Source organism: Epinephelus lanceolatus, chromosome 3 (genome assembly GCF_041903045.1).
Source record: "Epinephelus lanceolatus isolate andai-2023 chromosome 3, ASM4190304v1, whole genome shotgun sequence".
NCBI lineage: Eukaryota > Metazoa > Chordata > Actinopteri > Perciformes > Serranidae > Epinephelus > Epinephelus lanceolatus.
The window spans coordinates 36,079,871-36,101,811 of NC_135736.1; the positions used below are offsets into that span (position 1 = coordinate 36,079,871).

General features: G+C 41.6%; 1 protein-coding gene across 1 annotated transcript; it reads right to left on the reverse strand.

Annotated features, from left to right (window-relative positions):
• Positions 1-1,344: 1,344 nt before the first annotated feature.
• Positions 1,345-20,333, reverse strand: vps37c (VPS37C subunit of ESCRT-I). The gene is made up of 5 exons (XM_033623836.2): positions 19,669-20,333; positions 19,110-19,219; positions 16,185-16,356; positions 14,438-14,520; positions 1,345-10,626 (listed from the first exon to the last, which is right to left on the reverse strand). The coding sequence occupies exons 2-5, from the start codon at positions 19,200-19,202 to the stop codon at positions 9,925-9,927; spliced, it is 1,050 nt and encodes a 349-aa protein (XP_033479727.1). The 5' UTR covers positions 19,203-19,219; positions 19,669-20,333; the 3' UTR covers positions 1,345-9,924.
• Positions 20,334-21,941: the final 1,608 nt, after the last annotated feature.

Here is a 21,941-nt window from a genome sequence, read left to right on the forward strand (position 1 = left end):
CTGGTCTGGTTGCTAAGCAGTTCATTTTTATAGAAGTTCTTTGGATGTATAAAACCCGGTTGTTGACTACCCACTTGAGCTAATGTTAATTAGCTGTTTAGTTTACACATACAAATATAAATGTTTAAATATTAGCTCAGTTTAGTTCATTTTACTGACATCATGAGCTCCAGAGAAGACCCAAAGTCACTCAGATTTACCAGCATGATGAGAGAACAGTGGTGACTCCCCTCCTCTGAAGCTGTCATAAAGTCAGAATACCTGTATGTGTCCATTCCTTGATTATGTGGTAAGTTATTCTTATTCCTTTGGTCCATAAGGGTCCACCAATCAGAAGAATCAAAAGTGTTTTTCGTGAAGTGTGACACATTATACTGACATTTTGATGACTATTTTTTGTACTATACTATGACTTTATGAACACTGTACAAAAACTGTAACAGTCGACAGTGGTATAGCCTACATAACACTCGTATTACATTGTTGTCCTCTTTTTAATACATTACAATAATACAGAGAGACAGCACGGCGTTTGAGGTTTTTTTTACACCCACAGAAGTCAAGCATCATTCTGCTGGGGTATGGCAACACCATTTGCATAAACCACATGCAAAACTGCAGTACACTGTTATACTAGAACCAGCAGTAATAATAATGGCAGTTTTTTAAGTTTATTTAAGATTACCATTACATCAGATAATGTAATCTATTTTAATTTTATTCTATTTTATTTATTCACTGTCTTTTTGTTGTAATTTTCTAGTCTTGCAAAACCTTATAATCAGTTGTTTGTGTTATTGTTCAAACTGTGTCTATGTTATTCCAATTTAGCCATGTGAAGCACTTTGGGCTGTACCTTTGTATGAAAGGTGCTGTATAAAAAAAGTTGAGTTGATTATTTTGGATGACGGGCATGGTTGCCTTTTGTAGCAAAGCAAATTTTTCTTGATACTTTTTATTGATGTATTGCCTAGAATTTCAGTATTTAAAAAATACTGTTCCCTGAAAAAGATGACAGCAGCAAACTGAAATTACCAGAAATTACTTAGGTTAGCAGCTAACTATATGTCCCCCTCATGCACCTTACATAACTCAGCCAGACGCCTGCAACACAACCAAGAGTGGATTTATTGAGCTGTCAGGATGCAATAAACAATACATCTGCAGAACAACTGCAGAGTACATGCTGCACACTGTGTGGCCAATGCGCAACCTACTTTTAAATGGTACAGGTTAGCATCACAGCAACCCTTAAAATCATTTATCAAAATAATGTGTAACAAAAATAAGCCAGAAATGTAATGTATATTTATTATTTGAAAATGAAGACTCAGAGCGTTTGAATTTAGATCAACTTCTGTTTAATTAGTCACAACCCAAAAAAAGAGAAAGAAAACAAAAAAGGCTCTTTTAACAATCTGCAGTCATCATTAACATGATATAATTCATCACCATCAGAAGAACAGATAAATCCGTCTGAACATTATTTCCCTCTGGATAATATTAATGCTAGACTATATTAGAACATCATCTTTGTGCTTCTTCTAAAACACAGTCACTCTTTCTCCTCAGTACAAACCCACCTGAATCATTCATGTCTTAAAGTTGGATATGAAAAACTTTGTCATGCTCAAGAGTATTTCAGTATCATCATCTAAAGTGAAGTCGCCTTGTTGTGTTGACTCAACCAAAACACTGGTCTGCGTGTGGCGAGTACAAGACCAAACTAAAACACAGGTGATTATAGAGAGAATTATGTCAGCACCATACTGTAAGTACTGCAGCAACAGGACATCGACAGGCCTTCTTCCCTTGGCCTTTTTACTCTTCATGCACATCATGTCCTGTGAGCAGAGCCACACCTGACTGATCCTCACTGTGGGGGTCGACATGACACACTCATACAAATATACAACAAGACTGACTGACAACAGGTCACACGAGATGTGTCAAACCCAGACTGTGTCAGTCTGTTAGCTTGTGCCATCGTGTGGCAGCAGCAGTTCAGGTGGAGCATGCACTATCACATGCATGATACTGTCAGTCTGATTAGCTTTCTGACCTGCTGAGAGATATTGTGTTTGGTTGTGTATCGTAGGGGAACAAAGTCTGTTAAGACCCCCTTTACAAAGGGATTATACAGTGTAACTAATGGCTTATTTATTAATGGCTAACTAATCATTTACTGAAGTTTAACAGTTGTAAAATAATAAGACACATTTTGGATTGGCAGGTTGAGAAAAATTCCATTGACCTGTTTGGAATTCTTAATAAATGTTTATGGGGTTTTTTTTACTGTCTACAAAGCCATCAGGTCTGCAGCTGTAAATGTTAATAAGTTAATCAATGGTTTTTGGTCCAGAGTGTCAGAGATCAAAGGAGGATTATTAAATTCCTGAGCTAAGAAGACAAAAGACGTGTCCCTCTGGGGGATAATGCCAGCTGTTTAAGATTTATGCACCACTTAATTAAAACAGGTTTGCCACACAAACTTGTTCTTACGTAAAGATTACTTATTAATTAATCTCAGCACCAATCGACTATCAGTCTGATAGCGATAACTCTGTGGGGGCAACGGCCAATATTTCGGGACTGGCCAGTGGATATCTGGGCCAAGGGCAGCCAAGACTTCCTCTTCTGTGTGCCAGTCATTTTAGCTAATCTCTAAAAACCAATGATTAATTAAGAGAACTGGATGCAGCGTATGAAAGTTGCTCAGTAGCGTACGAAGCCAAAAAAGTTAAACTGCCTTATATAAAATAATCGGCATGATTGGCATTGCTTCCTCACTGTGGCCCTTCTATAGGTCAGGCTGGCAAGGTAATTCTGGTTTAGTACTCGGGTAACTTGAATGGAGATGAAATGGTTCAATCATACGGCTCTTCCACGTTACTGGACCAAATTTATCAAAGTCTGATATTGAATAGAGTAATTTCACAGGGTTTGTGGTGCTCAAAAAAATGTATCCACTGATTTACAGACGTCTCTTTTGCCATGTCAATGGGAAAAAGTCAAATGGCATCATGTGACATACGCAATCCCACAGTTTGGCCATTACAAAAATTGGCTTCAAAGCCTGGCACACTTCCTGAGGGCCTACTATAAACAGATATCTGCATATAAACTGTCATCATACAATAGCTGACGGTTTCCAACATTGCATTTGGGCCAATGGTTTCTGCCTCTCCACACAGACTGTTAACCTGCCTCAAACATTATTGGTCGACACTACTTGGACTACACACAGTAACCAGAATGCTTCCGATACAAAACTCTTGTCCTGTTGCCTACAGATTCTGCGTATATCTTTCTAGAGGTTAGTTATTACTTGATATGCACACACTAACAGTAGTTTAGCTAACGAACAAAACTGACGTTAGCTTGCTCACATATAGCTGGATACGGATGACACATGTGACCTGACACCTGATCAAAATCTTGTCTAATAACAAACTGGGAAGATTTTAAATGATACTTCACAAATATAAGGTAACATACCCCAAATAGGCAAAATGTTATGCACTACACTAAATGGCCTAATGACATTAGCTATGCTAGCATGATCCGACATTTCCTACTCATTCTGCATGAGTAGGCCTACAACTCTGATGCTCACACATTTCCTTATGTTTGTACAAAGTTCTAACTACATTTACAAAGTATTGGCAGTTAAGTTTTATTGTTTGGTTCCCAAACTGGCATTTATTGTTAGCATTTAGCATGTAATGCTACATGAACTCCTTGTTTACATGTTTCCTATCAATCAATTCACACATCATTAAGGTCTTTACGAGCTAATACATTTCTTAATTTCTAAAGGTGCCACCTAATTTAGTAAATCATTAGTTTGAAAGTAGTAAAAATTAGTGACAGATTTATGAAGAGCTGCAGCCACCTAGTTACAATAATTTATGGCATATTTTATAATGCTATCTATGCTAAAAGATAAACTAAGCTATGAACCATTCGCACATATTTTATGAACCATTATTAAAGCCTTTAGTTACAGCTTATAATGCTTTATAAAGGATGATACCTCTGACGTATATCCAAAATAACTGTTGTTTGTCTGTAGGTATTAATATACACACCAAACTGCAGTCATTCTCAGCCAGCAGATCTTTTCTAACCCTTTGTTGATTTCATGTAGCAGAGAGCCTTTATGCTACAACACAATATCAAACCAGTACGGGGCTGCCATGAAGGGCATCTGGACTGTTTCTCTCATTGCAACCAGTATGTGAGCAATCCATGGCACTTTCTGCTAAATACGTGTCTATTCTGAACCTTTGCTGATTGATCTAACAGAAGAGTGATCCAACACATCAATCAAAAGCAATTTTGCTGTTGCGATCGTATAACATTGGTGGCTCTTTGCTGTAGAAAATTCTCTGTCAGCAAAGAAATAATGCTAATAGTGCAGAAAAGGCCATCATCATCAAACCATGTGACAACAAGGAAACATTGTCATTGTAAGTATTCTGGAGGCTCTGGAATTACGGCCATGAGATTTCTGCGTCGGCCGCTAACATCACCCATGTTTCAGTGTGTTGAGGAAGTTAACAAGTGGCTGGTCACATGGTTGGATGAGGTTTGTCCATGTTGTCATTTCCAAGAAAAGATATATGATACAGTGCCACACAGACTTCTTTAAATGTTGTGCAATCTTTGGGAAGTGCAGAACGCTCACTGTCCTCTACAAATACAACTGCAGCTCCAAATGGACTCTTCTGACATGCTTATATTGTCAAAACATCACAGAGCTGTAGTTGTGAAATGCTAGAGATGCATTTTGTTATTCTATATTACACAGCACATACTCAATGTCCACATTTAGCTCTGAACATGAAGAAAACAGTGTGAACAGATAATTTTGAATTGAATATCTATGAGCATTTGATACCAGAGATGTTACTAGCCACTTCAAGGAATGACCATTTGTTTATCAATTATTCACCAGGTTGCCTTAACCTTGTGAAAACAACTTTGTTTTTCTTGCATGCCTCCACAAGGAACGCAGAATCCAAAAAAAGGCGAACATTTTTCATAAATCTAAGTGACCGGGGTCAACATTTAACAAAAGCAAAACTATACCAAAACATCCTCTGACAATCTCTCACAGAACTCGTGCAGTATTTAAGTCTCATTTATTCAGCTGTGTGCTCAGTACTTCCCAAACGCATGTATTTTCTCTAAAACTTTCATGCACATTCATGTTTGCGTCTGAACTCTGCTCAAACAGAGCTCATACACACTCACATGCCTGGCCATGCTCATGGCGCACTACTTGTATGGCGGAAGTGTTTTAAATTGTAAAATTTTGGCGAAAATGCATGTGTTTGGGAAGCAGTGAGCATACGACTGGATAAATGAGACATTCTGTTATATTACACAAACTGTGTAAGAGTTTGTAAAATTATGTTTTCATATAGTGTTGCTGTTGTTAAAGTGGTCCCCAGTAATTTCAAATCATGACAAATGTTCCACATTTTTTGGATTCTCCATTCATCATGCAGGTATGTGAGGAAAAACAAAGTTTCCTTCAGAAATTTAACATACCATGGTGAGTAATTGATACATAAATGGTCATTTTGTGGGTGAAGTAGCCTATTGTTTTAAATGATTTTTTTTTTTTTTTTTAAACCAGCCAGTCTTGTGTTCATCATGTTTCCCATCATTTCTATCAGATATGATAACTGACAGGAGATCAGTGGACTTGGTAGATAAACTTCATAACTGAGTCAAATCACACAAACAAAGTGAGCGCTCACACAACCAGTCAGATTTTAAACAGAGGAGAAAAAAAGTGGACACATCTGTGCCATAAATGTCCGTTATTATCTATTTTGAAAGATTCTAAGTAAGACTCAGCACCGATTACAACTCTATTAAATAATTCAAAATGTAAAAGTCCCTTCTGACATAAAATAAGCGAATGATTCTCTTCTGGATTCTCTGGGCAACAACTTCAGACATGCAGTGTTGTAAAATAAAAATTGTGTGACGATGCTGTGTATTTGTGTATATGACACGCTGCTCTCCCTTCGATCACACAACCACTAACTGCTACAGCATGTCTAGCTTCTACCTTTCTTCATCTCGCTGCATTTACACTTTTCAAACTGTAATTCAATGACCACTACAACCTCAGTACTCACATTGAGCTACCTTCAATGATTCCCTTGCTTTGTTTTTGGGGAGTGTTAACAGCAGTACATTATTTTAAAGGCTGGGACCAATTTGAAGTCAATTCAATCACTTCAAGATACAGCTTGGTTGAATTTCCAACACGTGTATGCGACAATATTAGCATGTTAGTTTACAGACATGCTTCCTGACATTGTTTCAGCAACCAGTTATCCAACTTCACAGATGACGTTTTGAGCTGGGTTAGAATTTTTTGGACTTGAGGGCTCTATGAGGGTGCTACAATAATATTGAGAAGAGAATATTTAACTGTATAGCTGCTTTTAAAATCGTGATACTTATACTAATAAAGTGCTCTGAAGAGGCTGAGAGAAGATGCAGAAGACAAAACAGATTAGTCGACAGATGACATATTACATTAAAAGGTAATATTTTCATAACAGTATAGTCTGATGGTTATTCCAAATTTAGAGAGGTGATACGGACTTCTTAAAGATCCATAAATGATCTTTCAGTTACCTACACTGCAATTTCAATGATTATATTTGAATTGATTCAATTGACACAGAACTGATCACCAACCTTTACATGTTCACTCAATTGAACTATACAGACCACATGTATTCTCAGTGATAGTGTGAACTTATAGAAATAAAACTATTTTCTCCTGGTAATCATTGTCAAGCATCAGTTCATATTCAACAAGCAGATGTGAAGAGGAGGAAGAGAGATGGAGAGGAGGTCAGGACAGAGGAGGAAGGGACGACAGGAGTATCGGTGCGGAGGATACAGACAAAGAGGGGACAAAGAAGTGAAACTGGTCTGTGAATGACAGACTGCAGCAGGTATCACTGTCTCAAGTCAGGGTGTAACTACGGGACTACAGTGCTCCTAACTCCCCCTAAATCTCCATCAGACTATCTATATTTCATTGCTTACACTTCTAACCCACTTAAGACTTTTTCAGTTTACTTGCTCTAAGCACAAAAGCACCAAATGTTATCAACGGGGATTTGCACATGTTAACAAACAGGCAAACCTATCTGGCTCTATGTATTTGCTGGGAACAGTCTAATCCCCCCAGGACCCCTGAACAAGTTAAGTATTTGAAAGGTGAAAAGGGCTTCAAGACTCAGAAAAACTTCGGTTCTGAGATGGAGTTTAATAATATTTGTTGGACAAGTGGGTAATCTGTTTCTCACATTAGCCATTTAAAGGTACTGTACCTTACTTTTTACATGTATTCATCATTTTTTATTGCCAATGTGTCAACAGGCTGTAAGGAAACTGACCTTCTCCGACTTCTCAGTTGCCTATAACAGCCTGTGGACTAACTTCTATCTACTACCTTCTATCTATCTGTGACACATTCCTGAATACCTTGCCTTTCTTCAGCTCCGCTACAGCACTAACAGTGTGCAACACTGGCTGACGTTAGCTAAGAAAGTATGCTAATGTCATCAAATGACTGGCAGCCACCACATGCTGTGTTTTTGTTACATACATTTTGCAGCTTTAACACACTTTGTCAAGAGGAAAGAAGACGGCAGCTCCAGACACGGCCCTTAGCGTGGTTGCAACTTGAATCCAGCCAGCATTGAGGGTCTGATCCTGCGCTGACTCCCCACCCAATCACCAAACTTTCTGTTGCTGCCAATACACAGGTGAAATCACCACTGCCGCTGGCCAGCAACCCGCTGTGGTTCCTGGCACTGGGATGTTTGCTGGCTGAATTTGAGTTGGTATAGCAGCTTAGGTCCATCTACAGAGCTGCCATCCGCTCTCCTCCTGGTGAAGTAGCACCCTAGAAGCGGAGAGTAAGGCAGAGGGATCTCATTAGTGATCTGATAGTGCCCCTGCTGCTTTAAAAAAATCCACTGATGTGAGATATATTGTGATTTTAGCTTGCTAATATTAGTTAACGCTAGCTTGCTTGTTAACCGACGAATTGTTAGCTAGCTAACGTAGCAAAATATGGCCTGTGGATAACGTTAGCTAATTCATCCAAGCTCTGGGACTGATCAGGCTGGTAAATTGACTAGTTTGCCATTTGCAGATTACTTTACCCGTTAATGTTGCAAAGGTATCAACACCAGATCCATGCAGCTAGCTTGGTTACAGCTAGCTGTAACAAGCACTGCTTACAACTAAAAATGACAGCTGCCTACATGTCCAGGTGACATCTTAATTTAGGTCTAGGAATGGAGACGCCTTGGGGAACGCATTTAAATCTGAATTCACTATACACAGGACCGAAAGGTTTGTGAAAGGCCCATCCATTTCCATTATTCCTATCTCTCAGAGACACAAACCCACAGAGAATTATTAACAAGCTCAAAGTCAATTAGTGCAGCAGTTTTAAACTTATTATTCAGGAAAACAGTGGCTTATTTCTGTGACTTGAATGTAGTAAACAAATGAAGGCTTAGAAAGTGTGGTTTAAAACAGACCTTGGGTCGCCACTTAAAGTGTTGCAGAGGCTTCTTGGAAAGCTCTCAAATAATCTGTGTAGTCCTGGCACTAGGCTGATATGTGGCTTATTGAGAGACAGTATCTGTTTACATTTGTTCTGTCTCCTGCACAAAATTGAAACTGACTTCAGACAGAAGCTAAAGAGCTTGCTTAGCCTGAAGAGTTTTTTTCCCCATCTTAAGTAACTCTTAAGTTTTATTAAATGATGAACAAATCTGAGAACACAGAAAAAGCTTGGTTCACTACTATTTTTACTAAGTGACTAGTGTTTTAGCTGTTAGCTAGCCAGCTGCAGAAGCTCACCAACTACCTCTGGCTATTTCAACCGTAACGTTAAATTAAAAAGGAAAACCTAAAACACTGTCATTGTTACAAGGATCTTTGGTTGATGAAAATAAAGGTTGACCGGAGACACAGATGGTTCCTCTGCCCACTGTCCACAGGCAATTGTGCATAATGAAAATCACCTGCCATATTTGTGTTTATAATGTAAGTGTGTGGAAGAGCTGATAGACCAAGCAGCTACAGCTGAGGATATGGTTCTCTCAAAACCCTCCATCTTAAATGGACATAAGAGCCATACTTTGTGACAGCCATCCACTTTGCCAATTTAATTGCATTTTATTAGCCCCAGTGTCACAAAGCTAGCCTAGGACATGAAGCTTCCATTACGAGTCATTTTCTCAATGCAGACTGTGCTCATAAACAACAATGTGATCCAGACAGATTCTGATCAGACAGCTACTGGACACTGACGAGGTGTTACAAAGACTGTTTTTTTATCCATGTATTTGTCATAAGGGGGAGTGCACTTGTGTGTTTATAAGGACTTTCTGATTGCCAAATAGCAACAAACACACACACACACACACACACACACACACACACACATACACACAAGAAATGGAAGAGGAGGGAGGGAGCGATGGAGAGAGGGAGGAGAGTGAGTGTATGAAGGGCCAGATACAAGTGTTTTAACACTTAAACACAACGCAACAACCTGAGACTAGTGTGGGGGAGTTGGTGGGTCGTAGGGTGACAGAGAGAAGGAAAGGGAACAAGAGAAAGACGGAGAGATCAACAGACTGATATTTAGAGAAAGAGAGAAATAGTGCAACAAAGATAAGTAAAGCGAGAGACCTCTCTCAGCACGGGGGAAAAAGAAGAGGGAAGGTAGAAAAGGTAAAATGACAAGAGGAGGAGAGGGAATTAGGGTGGAGGAAACTGGAGTTAAGGGGAGGAGGGAGGAAAAAGGGGTGAGATAGCAAAGAAGGGAAGAATTGAGACAGAGGAGCAGTAGTGCTTTCATGAGTACGGCTGTGGGACTCCATATCCTGGTCTGTAGATGGGTCTCCCCGTTGGCGACTGAGAATTTGAATATGAGGGCCCAGCTGGGTAGCTGTAGCCGCCGTAGCTGTAGGAGGCCGGGTAGGGAGCGGGGCCGCTTGGGGGGTGACTCGGGGTGTACTGGCCGAATGCTGAGCCGGGGTGTGGGGTGGGGAAGGAGGGCTGGGCTGGGTAAGGGCAGGCAGCTGCAGCCGGAGGCCCAAAGGCGGGCCTGGGCCCGGAGAAGCTCCCTGCTGGGGTGAAAGGTGAGCCGGAACCTGGGTACGGAGGGATGGTCGGGCCGGAGGCTGCTGCCGCTGCAGGGGGATGGTTGGGCGGGGAGACAGGGTACGGGCTATAGGGAAGGCCAGAGGAGCCCCCTGCAGATGAGGAGGCGTTTTGGTAGCTGGAGGACTGAGGTTTGGAGTTTGGCTGCTGCTGATTTGTCGTTGTTGTTGTTGTCGTGTGTTGATTCCATGGCGAGGCTGTGGCAGCGGGGTCTTGGCTGACGCCTGTTGATGATGTCATGGCGTTGGGATTGCCCTCGCTCCTCTGTCGTAGGACCTCCTGGAGTTTCTCTATCCGCACCCGTCTTTTGTGAGCGAGGGAGCGCAGGGAGAGGAAGCGGTCGAGGAAAGAGTCCAATGGCAGAGAGCCCTCCAGAAACTCATCAGCTAGAGCCTGCAAACAGACACACACAACCGGTGACAGTGATGCTTACTGCTGCAGTGTTTCCTCTGTACTTGTACAGGCCTAGTGTGCCACCAGGCCAACAGGGACAAAAGACCGCCAAATATCCATTTCAGTGTCGCCTATATTCATTTTGCAGCAGAGCACCTTTGTTCACATGTCTGTGATAACAACAGGACAGTTGAGTGTCTGTTATCTAAACTGTTCAGTCAGTTGAACAGGTGACGTAAAGATAACTTTCTCAGTAGGCTACTGATTACAAACTACCTCAGTAGTGAACAACAAGCTAGTGTACTGAAGGATTCAGTGTTCTAGTTGGGGGGCTAGAACAGAGAATATTCAGTTAAAACAGATCAGTGATGCTGTTTTGCCCTCATTATTGTCTGTGTTAATGGAAACTCAACTCCTAGGGCCCTGTTTAGATGGTCTAAAGCGGACGGCGGACGGCGTGCAGCGCATGGGCGTGTCCCAGTTACTTGCTAGTTAGACAGTGCATTTTCAGACTGTGTGCCATGGCGGAGAGTCTAAAAGGGTTGGACTTACTCTGAATTAGTCATGGGTGTGTTTTGAGAGTATCATTCCATAAGCCAATCAGAGTGTCACCTCTCATTCCCTTTAAGAGAGATGCAATTGTAGCGCATGGCGGAGAGCTAGTTAGATGGCGGACCTACCAACTGGAAAGAGTGAGCGTTTTACAGCTGAGGAGACAATAAATGTATCTCTACATCGACTGTCCCGTCACATCTGATGACAGATCAAAGGGGATTGGCACCGTTTGGCACGTTTGGCACGCGTAATGGAAACCCAACCTGATTTGATTAACACAGCTGCAATCTAGTAAGTTCACATCCCTCTCAGCCAGCCACAAACAGGCACAGCATCAGATAGGGAGTATATATTCAGCATCTGTCATCTTAGAAAAGCCAAAAGAAAGGAAACAGAGTGAGACTGCGAGAGAGAAAGAGAGAGCGCGCGCGCATGGGAGAAACACTGTCAACAAATTGTAAGTTATTCAATTTTATTTTAACCTGGAGGTTAGAGAGCCCATCTCCCTCTCCAGCATCCGGAACCCCCCCCGCCCGAAGGTCCAGGAAGGGCTGGTCCCGTGGCTGCACCCGGGCCGTCTGGTCTGGCTGCGCGAGGGCTGCGGAGCTTCCCCCGGGTGCCCCTGGCTGTGCGGTGGGCTGTGCCGCCGCTGTGCATCCTCCTCCTCCTCCTCCTCCTCCTCCTGACAAGATGATCTTCAGTTTTACGTTCTAAAAGCTTTTTTTTTTTAAATATACATTTGTACGTGGCTCTAAGTTTACGTTTTTAGTTCACAGAAGCTGGTTATTGTGTTTATGTCAAAATAAAGTTTATGAAACATTTTCACATCTTTGATTTTGTGATTTACATGCCAAAATGATCACAATTCATTTGGGAAAGACAAGTTCATTTTACAGGCTATGCATCATCAGCCCGTGGAGGCCTGCTTGCAGTTTTGTATATTCGGACACTGCAGCTTGGACCTCCCGGATTATGATGATCATTATTACTGCGATTAGATCATTCTGATTAATGACTGACCATTAAGACGTGTTTCTGATAAATATTTTAATGTGCACAATAATAACCTTTCACATTGTAAACATATTTTTATTTGTTATCTTTTGCATATGTGTGGCTGCTCCGTGTGTGTCTGAGCAGAGTGCACGCGTGTTGTGCACCCACCTAGAGACGCATATTACTAACTTGTTTAACAGCGAAATATTGCGCCGTTGACTTTAGACCAGGTTTTTGTTGGTCACTGGAGCATTTGCTTTTCCCGTCATCTAACTAGCAACGCGCCATGACTGCGCCTGACCACTCCTCATTTTTAGACGAACATGCCCAGAGAAGCGCAAGTTCATTTGCTAGTTAGACGAAGAGGGCGCAGGGCGTGAAAATGACAACTGCGCCGACATCTAAATAGCAATGACACTTGCGATATGGATTATGCGCTGTCTGCCGTCCGCTTTAGACGCTTTATATTTTTAAATAAGTGCTGTGCTGTGGATCTAATTTATGCTGATGTGAAGAGTGGTTCATGTAGATTTCAAAAAGCAGCTGATAAATCTCTGGAAAAGTAGGATACCTGTTGGAATTTGGTTTGGCTGTAGGTGGTAATGGACACAGACAATGAGAGGCTGACGTTGAGGAGTTCGACTTTATGCAAATGTCCTCTGACGCAGTGTAAATGGCAACCAGGTGAAAGCCAATCATGTTTGTTTTAAGATCAGATCAGATAAGATACTTTATTGTCCCGAAGGAAATTTGTCTTGGATACATGCGGTATCTGCTGTTAGAAGACACAAATTAGTTTTTATATACGCTCCTACATATATACAATCCATACACAGAGCTGTCACTATTCACAGTCCCACACACTACTAGTACATACAGTACATGTACAGTGCTTGCACACTGCCCACTGCAAAAAGTCATCATAAAATTAAGGCTTTAATGGACAAGGGGACAAAGAGGTTTTTAAAGCGGTTAAGCCTGCACGGGGGGACTCTTAAGCGTCTGCCTGAGGGGAGAAGTTGGTACTCATGATGGAGGACATGGAGGACTGAGATAATTGTCTGGGCCTGTCTGATAATGGTTTGCTCAAAGACAGGCTGGAGTGTGGCATGCTGCCTGACTCCCATGATTTTCATGGCTCTCTGCATAAGCCTGGTAATCTGGGTCTTCAGTTGTACACTGAGATTGCCAAACCAGGCTGCGATGGGTGAGATGCTCTCAGCTATGGCATGGTAGAAGAGGAGCAACACTTTCTGGTTGACTCCAAAGACCCTCAGCCTGCAAAGGAAGTATAAGCGCTGTTGGACCCTAGTGCAGACCTTATCTACCTGAACACTCCATGTTAGTTTATGGTCGATGTGTAAAAATGGGGTTCTCGTTAATACATCCATGACTGGGACACTGGGTGTTGTTGTACTCAAACTGTTTAAGCAATGTATACTGTTTTAAAAATGGTGGCAATAAAGCTATTCTGTACGAACCGTGAGTCAGGAAATCAACTACTTCCTTGTGCGCTGTAAAGCATCTATGTCAGAAAACAACTTTCCAGTCAGATTAGAGTTAAATTATGTGCTCAGAGCAACATACCTAAATAACTACAGCTGCACGGAGCTTCACAGAGACTGCCTACAGCTTTGCATCTGCATGCATGAAAGCAGAATCAGACTGGTTGTAAAGGAATTTAAAACCCTGCTGCAGGTCTACAAACCTGTGAAGGGACCAGCCCAGCACCTGCAGCCAGTCGTCAGGCCTGAGACCATCACACAACACCCCAAGCACTTTTTAGACCCAAAGCATATCCTCCAAGCCCAAGACTGCAAAACCTTTGAGCTAATTACAGAGTTGTAAAATCTGCGATATAAAACTCTTAAAATTACACAACTTGTAAAACCACTTTAAGACTAACTTCAGCCCTGCGTGAAAAAACACAGCCCTTTCATTCATTTGAATAGAGTCAGTTCATCAGCACAGTGGGGGTGTCGACACAGGGAGCGCTGGCAAAAATGTTGAACCAGGCACATTCTTATAAGGTGAACGCATCATTTCTGTTTCCCTCGCGATCATCGTGACAAAACATAAATAACTTGCCTTCATAACTTCGGGCCTCTTTTTATTTATACAGTGTCGACTGCAACAAAACTGTTTAAGCACCTTTACGCCAAATACAAAACCATATGCATTTGCATAAGCACAAGAAAACATTTTACATAGTGTGTGTGTGTGTGTGTATACTGTTTATGTATAGGGTTAAAGTTCTGACCTCTGACTCTGCCTCTGTTTTGCTGCCCTCTGTCTGTAGTCTGGAGAACAATGCCTCTGGAGACACCTCACCCACCATCCCATCTGGGGTTGACGAGAGCAAGAGTGGGCGAAAGAGAGACATAGAAGATAGACATTTATATATAAATGCAAAAAGTAACTTTAAAAAAGAAAAAGTATTAAAAAATGTGAACATTCAACGGTAGCTAAATGGTCATAATGCTGAAGAGAACAGTCACGGCACTCAGACACTTGCACATAGTCAACAAGAAAATATAATAATAAAACACAATTGTCAGTTTAATGCTCCATTATAAGACTCTGACCTTTTAACTCCTGAAGCAGGCACAATGGACTGACTAAAATGCACACATGAAGACACATCGTAGCAGGGCTCAAGCACTTTGACTGTATGCTTTGATTTAGCAGGGTTGGAAATTAGCACCTGGCATCGGTCAAATGCAGGTAAATTCTGGCTGTGGCGGATAAATTTGGTCAACCTAATAGCCACACGGTGGGTAAACAAACAAAGGCATTTAACTAACAACTGAGATTCTCCATCTAAAGGCTGCGTAAGAAGCAGTGTGGATAAAGAGTTAGGCTCAGATTATTTTTTTCCTCTTCCTGATGATGTGCATATCTAGATGACGGTGTTGAATGTGTGTTAGCATATTGGATGTAGGGGTTTTCTGTGGAGCCACAACCATCATGTAGGTGTAAATTTCTAGAGGTTTATGACAAAATGGCTTGACGACTCAGACTCCCATGTGTGCACGGCGAGAGGGAGAGATGCTGTGCTGCTGCCAGAGGAGCCACTGACTGAGTTCCCTCTGAGCGGTAAGTCACTTAAAGAGTCTGAGAAGTCCAGGGCTGTTCATAAAACATTCAGGAAGCCACAGTTTATTCCACGCTACTGAAGCTGCTCCTCTTTTTGGAACCAGTGCAGAGTTGATGATAATTTCCCTTACAGCCATGCTTTTTGTTGTCATGGGTAAGTAGTAGTCAAAACATCGTGAGTATCGTGATATAAATTTTTCATATCATATTAAAAATTATACCGATATTATCGTGAACAAGATGATGTACCATATCATCTTGTTCACGATATTATCGTGTTCACGATATTATCGTGAACAAGATGATATGGTACATCCCTAGTCTCCATTCACAGACTCTACAAGCATGTCACAATGCCAACACACTGTCCTTCACACAAATACCTCTCCGTTGCTGTTGTAGCTGACCAGGAACCTGCAGGCGGGTCTTCCAGCTTCAGCGTTTGATTTGTGCTCGCCATAGTGTGACTGACTAGCACACCAATCTTTTTGTGCTAACCTCAGCATATGTTGCTAATGGCCTCCAGCTAAAAGTGTCCAACAGCACACCTGCTGGTGAACTTTGGTTTGCAGTTTGATACGAATACACAAACGGTTACAGCCCTACTAAAAACAGTATTTTTTAAAAACACTGTTAGTTCAGACTGTCTGTAACAGCAGCAGGACAGTCACATGTCAAGTGGTTTTATGTATTTCACTAAGTAATAATATCAATTGTCCTATCAGGGATCAATCAATATGAGGAAATCTTTCCAGTCTTTTATTTGTCGTGACATTTCCAAGGTCTGCTCCGAGGTGCCTGACAGTCTGACACAATCACAACTCACAAGTCACTGGTTGACAGTCTCAAAACTTTCCATCCCTCACTCCATTTATTCATCAACCCTTTGTTCCTCTGTCTCTCCCTCCTACCTCTCAGGGAGCAGTGTTGTCTGTACTTTTCTCTGATGGCCTCCAGCTGGGAATATCTCTCCACCAGCACCTCCTTCTCTGACTCCAGACGAGGCTTCATGTCCAGGTTTTGCTCAGCCAGGCTGCGATTTGATGCCAGCGCCATCTCTCTCTCCAGCTGGATGTTCTGGATCTGAAGGGGAGGAAGTCAGGCATTAGACTATAGCAGCTTCACACTTTACGCAATGTGTGGATACCACGTAATGCAGAGGGAATATTTTTCACAGTGCAAGTCTGTGGGCTGCAGGGCTGGGTCAGTATCACAGAGTATCATTGACTACAAAGCTGACATCTGGTCAGATTCTTTCTTCACCGTGATTTAAATCAGAGTTTTGCCAGTTTTAGATGATTTCATTTAAACAGAATTCTTGCAACCTTTCTTGTGTTAAGACATTTAAGAAGTTTGGCCTTTTTATTATAGGTTAGTTGTAGTGTAGGAGAAAACTACATTTCTTTAAGTAAGGTTGGTAATTCCAGCCAAATACAAAATGTAACTTTGTCAGAAAGTATCTTTTTAATATCTCTACCAAACCTTGGGTATCATATTGGTGGGAGTATCAAAAAAATTTAAATGATACCTAGCCTTAGTGGGTAGACAGCACACTGAAGCACTTCTTAAGGACCAGTTGAGAGTGATTTCACATTTGAAATAAATGTTAGAAAAGATGTAATCATGTAAACACTCTGCATTCAGCCTCATTTCCAAGTACAGTAGCACCCCAAACACAGGTAGTAGGCATGTCTACAGCCCCTTTCAGACATGGATTACATAGGCCTGTGTAGCTATAATGTTCACTGAGGAGTGTTCTCACTTCTCTCAGTCAAACTGAAATTAATTTCTGCAACAACATAAATCGTATCTGCTCTGTAAATCAGCTCTTCAGTGTTCTCCTTTAAGAAAAAATTCTGAAACTGTAAGGGAGAATTTCTGTTATATATGTACATATGCATATATTGCCATGAATTAGGGAAGATACACACATGCACAACACATATGCCAAGCCACCCAAATAGGTCTCCTATAAAAGCCACAGTATAATTCCAACACTTAAATTTACCATGCATGCAATGTTATTGGCAACATTCTTTTAATTTAATGTCTAAATGATATAAATGTTACTCCTTCATTAAGGGCATAGATTTCAGAAGCTGCAAATAAAATTTCTGAGCGGCAGACAAAAAGAAAAGATTGCCTGCCAGGGTGGCAGCCAGTGACAAAGTTAATTTCAGACCATGAATAGCATCTAATAGTGTCAATACTCAAGCATCATATTGCCAATAGGAAAACCACTAAACCAGAAAGGCTCCAGAGTCAGGCCTTTGTCATCAAAGTAAATATTATGGGAAGGAATACACTGAAAAAGGGCAACACACACTCACATTAAAGGTGGAGTCTACAATTCTGGACAAACTGTTGATAATGAGACTTAAAACCAAACACACCCACATGCCCCTTCAAAAGACCCAAGCCCCAAATTCATGGACATGCATTGCCACTGCGTCTGCTGCCCGAGAGTACGTTAGCCTCAATAATTAATGCTACACAGTAGAAAACATGTCATTCCAATGCAAAAAGTATCAGGTCTGCCTTAAAATATTTTTATACTTTATTAATCCCAGAGGGGAAATTCTATTTTTTCCACTCTATTGTCATATACACACAGGCCAGAAATACACACACATGCACAAACAGGACATGCATTAAATGGAGAGATGTCAGAGTGAGGGGGCTGCCCATGGACAGGCACCTCGAGCCTAGTTCCCAGGAGGCAAACTGGCACGTCTCCAGCTACAAGTCCACACTCCATATTTGGTCCGGACTTGTACCAGTGACCCTCTGGTTCCCAACCCCAGTCCCTAAAGACTGAGCTACTCCCACCCAGTTAGCCGCTGTGGTAACTCCAGTTTGGCTGAAGCAAACCTCAGCACCAGAGGTTTGATCCCAGATCAGCAACTTTCAGTTTACTGGTTAGACCCTGCGCTGCCTCTGGCCACCAGCCCGCTGAGACCCTCTCCTTGCCCAAAGCTGCCATCCGCTCTCCTTACAACAAAGTCACCATTTACTGACTGTATGGGAAACACTGTTAGGCTTCATTACCATCATGGTGACGCTTCGTCTCTTGAGAGCGAGGATGTGGAAGAGGGAGAGTACACAGCAGAGGAAGCGGGGGAGGCAGACGTCATAGTGAGGCAGCCTTGAACCTTTTATATTTTTTTGCTCCTCTGACGTTCTCCTCTTTGGCTGTTCAGCACCCCATGTGCCATATTTACCATTCCTCTTGCTCCAACTGCCTTTCTCTTTATCCTTGGCCTATCCCCTGACCTGTGTATGAACATGAACACTCCCTGTTGCTATGGTTACAAGAGCGTTGTGTGTCTCGGTCCGAGCCACTTTGTTTGTTTCACATTTACAGAGCCATGACTGTGTATAAACACCAGATTCTTTTTATTCAGCCAACACAAATAGGACAGTCAAGAGACTGTGAGGAAAATATATTCACGACTTTCACAAAAGGTGTACTGGTTTAAAATCACAGACTCCACCTTTAATGGGAGCTACCTGGTATAATAAGAGTTCGCTTCAGGTCTCCTCTGCAGTTACTGGAGAGGGAAAGAATTATTTACTCACTTCCCCTGCCCCACCCAGACTGTCCCCTCCGTTTGGGGTTATATACTAGAAACAAGCCATGTATTTCATAAGCATGAGAGTTTGATTTCACCCACACTGAGAATGCCAATTGACCAAACACCCTGAAAGGTGTTATAACTACCTCATCAAATCTCTAATTTCACACACACACCCTTTCAGCTCGGCCTCTGTGAAAGCTAGAGCATGCTGTCTTTCATAAATGGCAGCCAAATGGAAAAATAAGCATAATTTTTTACCTCGTCAGACTCCAGAGCCATAGACTCCACCCTCTCTGGGTTGTCCAGGAGCTCCTGCAGCTCTGATTGGCTGAGGTCCTGGAGCTTCTCCATCTGATTTGCCAGGATGGCTGTCCGTCATACAGGAACCAGGAAATAAGAGTTAAAACAATGTTTGGAAACAAAGTGGACAGTCAGAGGCCTAACCTTTGTATTTTACTGCTACTAATCTTGAGTAGATCGATTTAATCAGTATCCATCGACTTAACAGGCCATTGTTAACAAATCAGGACAAAACAAACCATGTCACCTACAGCCACTCCCTTAATAAAATAGCAACTGGTGGTATATGATGATGAAAATCGTGGCCATTTTTTGCCAACAGTAGTGATAGTGACATTTTGAATGCAGTATTTTAAACACAGTTGACTTAGCGTGTCAGCTAGCATTTTAAACTCATACTACAGTCACACTATCGAGGTAAGTAACGTTACTGCAGGCCACAAAACAGAACAAGCTGTTCAGACGAACACTGGTGACAGTGGAGCAACAAAACAGGTGAAAATAAGATGGTACTCACACGACGCTAGCAAACCAAATTCAGCCTGACACTGAGTGGTGGTGACATCCAACACCACCTATTTATTTCAACTGACAGGTGACGTGACACGTCCTCAGGATCTCCGACCAGCCCTGACGGAATCCAGCTGAATGAGAAGCCGCCGAGTCGTTTTCGACGCACTTTGACCGGCTAGCTAACTAGCTGCTCAACCAACGGCCAATCTCACCTGACGGCCCCGCGTTAAGCAATCTGATGACAACAACAGTCGGTATGATCGCAATGTCAGGCACTTAGCCACCATCAACTTCGAGGGAAGCCCAGCGATTTGGCGATCAAAAACGGAGCCCACAGTGACGCCGCTCGGTCCCGGCGATCGCTGTCAAACGTCTCTGTGTTCCGGTGATGCTTACTTCACTAAACAGACAACTGCAATCGACCAAATGTGTCGGAAAATAACCAAATCTTTGCTAATAATAGGAAAGTTTCACTCCACACTGACAGAAACCGCCGCCATTTTCGGAATCTTCCACTAACCGCTGTTTGCGGGGGTGTTCAGATAAAATTAAAAATTCCAAAACAGCAGCGGTGAGCTGTAACGAACTCCTGGTTTATTATGTTTTAAATGGTTATTGTTTGCCTACATATTTTGTGTAATTATTTCAACTAGGCCCGTTATCCGTGTGTTGTCCCCTAAATCCCAGGGCAATGGTGGGGTCCTGTGCTCAGCTGATATAAGGGAAACCCCTATGTGACGGTAATGTCCCGTCTACTGCTGCCAGTGCTTCTGTCAATGGCAAAATATCTGTCACCCTGTTCTGCTGGAGGAGCGACACATTACTGGTTTCTTTAGAAACGAAAACCACTGTGTCAATATTTGGGAAATGAAAGGATTTTATGTAAAGACAGAGAGTAGGCTTAGACAGAAAAGAGAAACACTGGTCTGTTGAGGCAGGTGTATCCATTAGCTTAGGTTGTCCATTGGAAGCTTAATTGATTCTAATTAGACCTACCTATACAAGTTTCGCAGAGATCCACTCAGCATAAAAGATTATACTTGCTGTTATTATTTATTTATTTATTTACAATTGGCAAAGTGCAGTTCTTAATAGTGAGTTCACATTTCCAAAACTCTTCACACAGTGTGCACAACAGCATTCAATGTGGACTCAACAGTGAATCACTTTTCATTGTTTCATGACCACATCTTTTACAGTCCAAGAACTGTTTTCTCACTCAAACTCAACCTCAACCAAAACTCTGTCTTTACACAAAGGCCCTTACTATGGAGTGATGACTGGGGGGGGACCTAATCTCTCAGAGGTGGATTGGGTGTTGGGGAAAACAATCAATCAATTATTTATTATAAGCAAGTACAGCTGTATAGTATACTTAAACAAATATGCAATAAATGAAAGCTACTACTTTCAACATACATTACACATGCAGCGCAGTAATAAATGACTTGAAACCTTACTCAGACTTCATGTGGACTAACAAATATAATGTAATAAATACATTAACATTAGTTGAATCCACTTGTGACTACCATTGTCCAGTATTTAATTTTATTTGCCATTTGCTCTGATACAACTGCACAAGGACATTGGGATTAGTTAGTTATTAGTGATGGTTGATTGATTAGCACTTACAAATGTCCCGTTTTAACCGAAAACGTACTATGTGCACATCCATGCAAATACTGACATTTTGTTTTAGGAAAATATTATTTATTTTCACAATTACAGTTCCAGTGCAAAATAACATATTAATGCTAGTGTTATCTTTTCTTTACTCTCCATTCCTCAACCCCCCTCATGAAGGTGGAAAGTTTATGACCACCGTCCACATGATCAATGTCCCTCTTGGACTCAATAAATGCTGGATATCTGGATGTATATGCAGAAGATTACCATGCATGGGTCAGGTATAGATTCTTTCCCAGGTTTATTAGAGAGGATATAAGGTGTGATGTGGATGAGAACTTCTAGCCAAATGCAGAAGACATGGTTGACCAGCACTGTTTTATTTCTATATCTATAGCCATCCTATACATGTATGTATGCATATTGAAAATATATCATTGTTGAGGGCATAGGTTTTATTTCTACACATTAAGCGGGGTGTCTGGGGGTCCTCCTCCAAGAAATTCTGAGCTTTAAACATTTAAGTTACTGGATTTGGAATTTTTACATATCAATCTTTACTGCATCAATTTATGGTGGAAATGTATCAGCTATCCTGCATATTAAAACATCTCTATTTGTATTGGCCTTCAGTCAGTCACACAAATA